Raw genomic sequence first — 6,080 nt, 5'->3', positions numbered from 1 at the left:
CGGAAGCAGCATGGAGCGGGATCCCACCGCTGTTCTCGATCCCATTCCCGATCCCATTCCCAATCCCATTCCCAGCCCTATTCCTGATCCCATTCCTGATCCCATTCCCACTGCCTGGATGCTGCATCTCCTCCTGGATAAGAACCAAAAACCTGCCTAAAAAACAAAAAAAAATTTTGCTAAAGCCAGAGAAATTCCAAAAAATTGTTGGAGTTTCAAGTGGAAAAAGTGAATTTTTTTATGGTAAAAACTCCAAATTTCCGGGAATTTTTTGTGGGTTTTTTTTGGATGGAAAACAATCCCTGGATTTGTGCAAACTCCAGGTGTGATCCTGAGCTCATCCCACACCCACAGAGCTGGAAAAGCTATGGAAGACCCCACGGAAGCGGGATGGAGCGGGATCCCACCGCCGTTCTCGATCCCATTCCGGATCCCATTCCCAATCCCATTCCCAGCCCTATTCCTGGCCCCATTCCTGGCCCCATTCCCGATCCCATTCCCGATCCCATTCCCACCACCTGGATGCTGCATCTCCTCCTGGATAAGAACCAAAAAACCTGCCCAAAAAACAAAATCAAAAAATTCACTCAAGCCAGAGAAATTACAAAATATTATTGGAGTTTCAAGTGGAAAAAATGAATTTTTTTATGGTAAAAACTCCAAATTTCCAGGAATTTTTTGTGGGTTTTTTGGATGTCTAGATTCCCTGGATTTGTGCAAACTCCAGGTGTGATCCTGAGCTTATCCCACACCCACGGAGCTGGAAAAGCTACGGAAGCCCCCCGGGAAGCGGGATGGAGAGGGATTCCGCTGCCGTTCTCGACCCCATTCCCCATCCCATTCCCAATCCCATTCCCAGCCCTATTCCTGGCCCCATTCCCGGCCCCATTCCCGGCCCCATTCCCTATCCCATTCCTGATCCCATTCCCACCACCTGGATGCTGCATCTCCTCCTGGATAAGAACCAAAAACCTGCCTAAAAAACAAAAAAAAATTTTGCTAAAGCCAGAGAAATTCCAAAAAATTGTTGGAGTTTCAAGTGGAAAAAGTGAATTTTTTTATGGTAAAAACTCCAAATTTCCGGGAATTTTTTGTGGGTTTTTTTGGATGTCTAGATTCCCTGGATTTGTGCAAACTCCAGGTGTGATCCTGAGCTTATCCCACACCCACGGAGCTGGAACAGCTACAGAAGCCTCCAGGGAAGTGGGATGGAGCGGGATCCCGCCGCCATTCCCAATCCCATTCCCGACCCCATTCCGGATCCCATTCCGGATCCCATTCCCGCTGCCATTCCCGGCCGCATTCCCGCCACCTGGATGCCGCATCTCCTGCTGGAGGCGGATGTCGGCGGGGCTGAGGCAGCCGGGGTTGCGCCAGGCCCAGTCGGCCAGCGCGGAGATGTTGTTGATCTGGGCCTGGATGTCGTAGAGCAGCGTGGCCTGGATGTGCTGCAGCGTGCTGGATTCCCGGGAATGCTGCTCCAGGTCCTGCAGCCTCTGGATCAGGCTCTGGTTCCGCCCCGCCGCCTCCTCCTGCTGCAGCGGGGGGAAAAAAGGGGGAAAAACGGGATTGGGAACGGCGCAGATCCACGGTGGGTCCGTGGATCAAAGATCTCAAGGATTGGGGTTGGAATTCCCATGGTTCCCACCCAGATTGATGGAAGCACCCATGGAGAAAATTCCATGGAAGCCATATTGACCTGGATCTCCAGGGCTTTGGGAATGGGATGGATCCGCAACCCATCAAAGGTGGAGGAGATTCCATGGATAAAACTCAAAGACTGGGGATTGTTTTTGAGGAAATTATTCCTGATCCATTTTCCAACCGAACCAAATTCCAGGAGGTGGAAGCACCAATGGAAAAAAAGTCCCACGGACGCACCTGTACCTCCAGGGCCTTGAGGCGGTGCCGGTGGTTCCGCAGCTCCTCCTGGAGCTCGGCGGTCAGCTCGCGGAGCTCCAGGATCTGCTGCTTGCGCTCCTCGTTCTCGTGCAGCCAGTAGGAGACCTCGTCGGTGCAGCGGAACAGGTCCGGGCAGCGCTGCTCGTCGCCCTGCGGCAGCGTGGCCACCACCCGGCACCGCCCGTCCGGCAGCACCTGGTTGCTGTATTCCCCGCACCGGATCAGCCCCGGAGATTCCCGGGGATCCTCGTGCTCCCGGTAGCCGGCGGGAAGGGATTTCTCCAGGGACGGGCGGCTCAGCGCGGCCAGGAGGAGGAGGGAGAGAAATCCCGCTCTTCGCGGAGGGAATTCCATGAGGGGAAGGCGTCGGCTCTGATCTGGGAGGATTCCCGCGATCCCGGGAAATGGGGGTTTATGGGATCAGAGGTCACGGGGCTCCGCTGGAGATATGATCCCGTAGAATTCCAAGATGGGATCAGCCGGGATCCTCCGCTCCCTGCCGGCTCCGTGGGCTGCAATTCCCGCCCTGCAGAACGGGTTGGAGGGCGTGGAAGTCGGGATGAAGTGAACAAATTCTCGGGAATTCCGGAAGTCTGGAATTCCGGCCGCTCGGGATCAGGCGTGCGGAGGAGATGGCTCCCCCCAGATTGGGTATCCCGGTATTCTGGAGCTTCCTGGGAATGGGAATCAGAGCAAGGAGATGGATGATGGAAAATTTTTTGGGAGCAGCATCCAGAGGTGCTGCCAAAATTCCAGGATCCTTCCAGGCATTCCCAAGGAAACAGGACATGGATTAAATCCCACTGCAATTCCCTATCCCATTCCAAGCATTCCCAAGGATTCAGGATATGGATCAGACACCTCCCAACATTCCCTACTCCATTCCAGCCATTCCCAGAAAAAAAAGGACATGGATTAGACCCCCCTGAAAATTCCCAATCCCACTCCAGCCATTCCCAAGGAGATCCATGGATCAGAGCCCTCCCAACATTCCCTATCCCGGTTCCAGCCATTCCCAAGGATTCAGGATATGGATCAAACCCCTCCCAAAATTCCAAATCCCATTCCAACCAATCCCAAGGATTCCGGATATGGATCAGACACCCCCCAACATTCCCTATCCCGGTTCCAGCCATTCCCAAGGATTCAGGACGTGGATTAGACTCAATCCCTCCCCCTCAAAATTCCCTATCCCTTTCCAGCCGTTCCCAAGGATTCCGGACATGGATCAGACCTCCTCCAAATTCCCAATTCCATTCCACCCATTCCCAAGGATTCTGGATTCATGGATCAGAGCCCTCCCAACATTCCTTATCCAATTCCAGCCATTACCAAGGACTCAGGATTCATGGATCAGACCCTTCCCAACATTCCCTATCCCTTTCCAGCCATTCCCAAGGATCCCAGGACATGGATTAGACCTCCTCCAAATTCCCAATTCCATTCCACCCATTCCCAAGCATTCAGGACAGGGATTAGACCCCTCCCAATATTCCATATCCCGTTCCAGCCATTCCCAAGGATTAAGAATTCATGGATCAGAGCCCTCCCAACATTCCAAATCCCATTCCACCCAATCCCAAGGATTCAGGACATGGATTAGACCCCTCCCAACATTCCCAATCCTGTTCCAGCCATTCACAAGGATTCAGGATTCATGCATTAGACCCCTCCCAACATTCCCAATCCCGTTCCACCCATTCCCAAGGATTCAGGACAGGGATTAGACCCCCCCCAACATTCCAAATCCCGTCCCAGCCATTCCCAAGGATTCAGGATTCATGGATCAGAGCCCTCCCAACATCCCCAATCCTATTCCACCCATTCCCAAGGATTCAGGACAGGGATTAGACCCCTCCCAACATTCCAAATCCCGTTCCAGCCATTCCCAAGGATTCAGGACAGGGATTAGACCCCCCCCAACATTCCAAATCCCGTCCCAGCCATTCCCAAGGATTCAGGATTCATGCATTAGACCCCTCCCAACATTCCCAATCCCATTCCACCCATTCCCAAGGATTCAGGATTCATGGATCAGAGCCCTCCCAACATTCCCTATCCCGGTTCCAGCCATTCCCAAGGATTCAGGATTCATGGATCAGAGCTCTCCCAACATTCCCAATCCCGTTCCAGCCATTCCCAAAGATTCAGGACATGGATTAGACTCAATCCCCCCCACTCAAAATATCCCTTTCCAGCTGTTCCCAAGGATCCTGGACATGGATCAGACCTCCTCCCACTTCCCAAGTCCATTCCACCCATTCCCAAGGATTCAGGATTCATGGATCAGAGCCCATCCCAACAATCCGGTTCCAGCCATTCCCAAGGATTCAGAACAGGGATTAGATCCCTCCCAACATTCCAAATCCCGTTCCAGCCGTTCCCAAGGATCCCGGACATGGATCAGACCTCCTCCCACTTCCCAAGTCCATTCCACCCATTCCCAAGGATTCAGAACAGGGATTAGATCCCTCCCAACATTCCAAATCCCGTTCCAGCCGTTCCCAAGGATCCCGGACATGGATCAGACCTCCTCCAAATTCCCAATCCCACTCCAGCCATTCCCAAGGATTCAGGATTCATGCATTAGACCCCTCCCAACATTCCCAATCCCGTTCCACCCATTCCCAAGGATTCAGGATTCATGGATCAGAGCCCTCCCAACATTCCCTATCCCGGTTCCAGCCATTCCCAAGGACACCCATGGATTAGACGACCACCACCCCACCCCCCAACATTCCCAATTCCAGCCACTCCCAGGAAGAAAAAACCCAGAAAAACCCTCCACACACCCAAAATTCCCTATCCCACTCCATTTTCCAATTTGCCATTCCCAGCAAAACACCCCCAAGAGTTCCACCCCCCTGCCTTGCATCTCTTCCCAACTTTTCTCCGGATCAAAACCAGGGGTAAGAAACCCGTGGGACCCCCAGGCCCCTCCCGGAATTCCCGGCTCACCTCGGAACGTCCAGGCCGGGCCCCCCGGGAGCGGCGGGCGGCCGGCTCCGTCCGGCCACCGAACCCTTGATTCCCGCTGATCCTCTCAGCGCTCTAAAAATAGGGATGGGTGATCCGCCGGCGGGAAGCAGGATCCCCGGGAGCCCCGGCCTGACCTTCTCAGCCCGCCCGGGATTATTCCAGAGCCTCCGGAGCAGCGGGAAAACCGCGCAGCTCCGCTCGGTGCCGTCCCGGTGCCGCTGCGGAGATGCTCCCGCTGAATTCTTCCTTTCCTTTCCTTTCCTTTCCTTTCCTTTCCTTTCCTTTCCTTTCCTTTCCTTTCCTTTCCTTTCTTTCTCCTTTCCTTTCCTTCCCTTCCCTTCCCTTTCCTTTCCTTTCCCTTTTTCCCTTTTTCCCTTTTTCCCATTTTTTTCCCATTTTTTCCCATTTTTTTCCCATTTTCCCATTTTCCTTTCCCATTTTCTTTCCCATTTTCCTTTCCCCCTTTCCTTTCCTTTCCTTTCCTTTCCTTTCCTTTCCTTTCCTTTCCTTTCCTTTCCTTTCCCCTTTTTTCCTCCCTTTCCCCCATTTTCCTCTTTCCGCTTTTCCCCCTTTTCCTCCTTCTCCCCTTTTCCCATGAGATCCCGGGAAAAGGGCGAGGCTGGAATGTCGGGATGGAGCGGGGATGGTGGGGGGGAAATCATGGGAAGGAAGTTTAAACGGGAGATTTGGGATTTTGGGAAGGAATTCCTGGCTGGGAGGCTGGAGAGGGGCTGGGCTGGAATTCCCAGAGAATCCCTGGGAGTGTCCAAGGAAAAGCTGGAGCACCCTGGGATGGTGGAAGCTTCGGGGTCGCAATGGAATGGGGTTGAAGGTCCCTTCCCACCCAAACCATTCCAGGATTCCATGAAATTTTCAAATCCCAGCTCTGTTCCCAGCTTTTGGCCCTCCAGGATGGAGTTGTCCTCTCCAGGATCCACATTCCCGGGAAAAGGGAGAGGAACAAACTCCCCGTGGACTCGGTGCTCTCGGAGCTCTTCTCCCACCTAAACAATTCCATGATTCCATGGGGTTTTCCCGGGTAATTCTGGTAGAATCTCTTCAGATCCGCAGATTTTAACGAAACCCTCTGGAGCCGCTGCCGGGTTCCTTGGGCACAGCTCAGAATTCCCCCTCTGGACTCGTTTTTTGGGACACGGGATGGCGTTTCCCAGTGCACGGATCTCTCCATCCGCCTTTGA

At 53.4% G+C, this 6,080-nt stretch overlaps 1 protein-coding gene across 1 annotated transcript; it reads right to left on the bottom strand.

The window, feature by feature from the left end:
* Window positions 1-1,250: 1,250 nt before the first annotated feature.
* On the bottom strand, window positions 1,251-2,256 carry LOC121338718 (the record flags this gene model as incomplete). Its single annotated transcript, XM_041409909.1, has 2 exons — window positions 1,882-2,256; window positions 1,251-1,535 (listed from the first exon to the last, which is right to left on the bottom strand). Coding segments are annotated over exons 1-2 (660 nt in total), but the record flags the coding sequence as incomplete, so codon positions are not given.
* Window positions 2,257-6,080: the final 3,824 nt, after the last annotated feature.

The sequence above is a fragment of the Onychostruthus taczanowskii genome, unplaced genomic scaffold, assembly GCF_017590055.1.
Source record: "Onychostruthus taczanowskii isolate IOZ18803 unplaced genomic scaffold, ASM1759005v1 scaffold313, whole genome shotgun sequence".
Lineage (NCBI taxonomy): Eukaryota > Metazoa > Chordata > Aves > Passeriformes > Passeridae > Onychostruthus > Onychostruthus taczanowskii.
The sequence above is the reverse complement of the archived record's forward strand: the minus strand, read 5'-3'. Positions and strand labels throughout refer to the sequence as shown.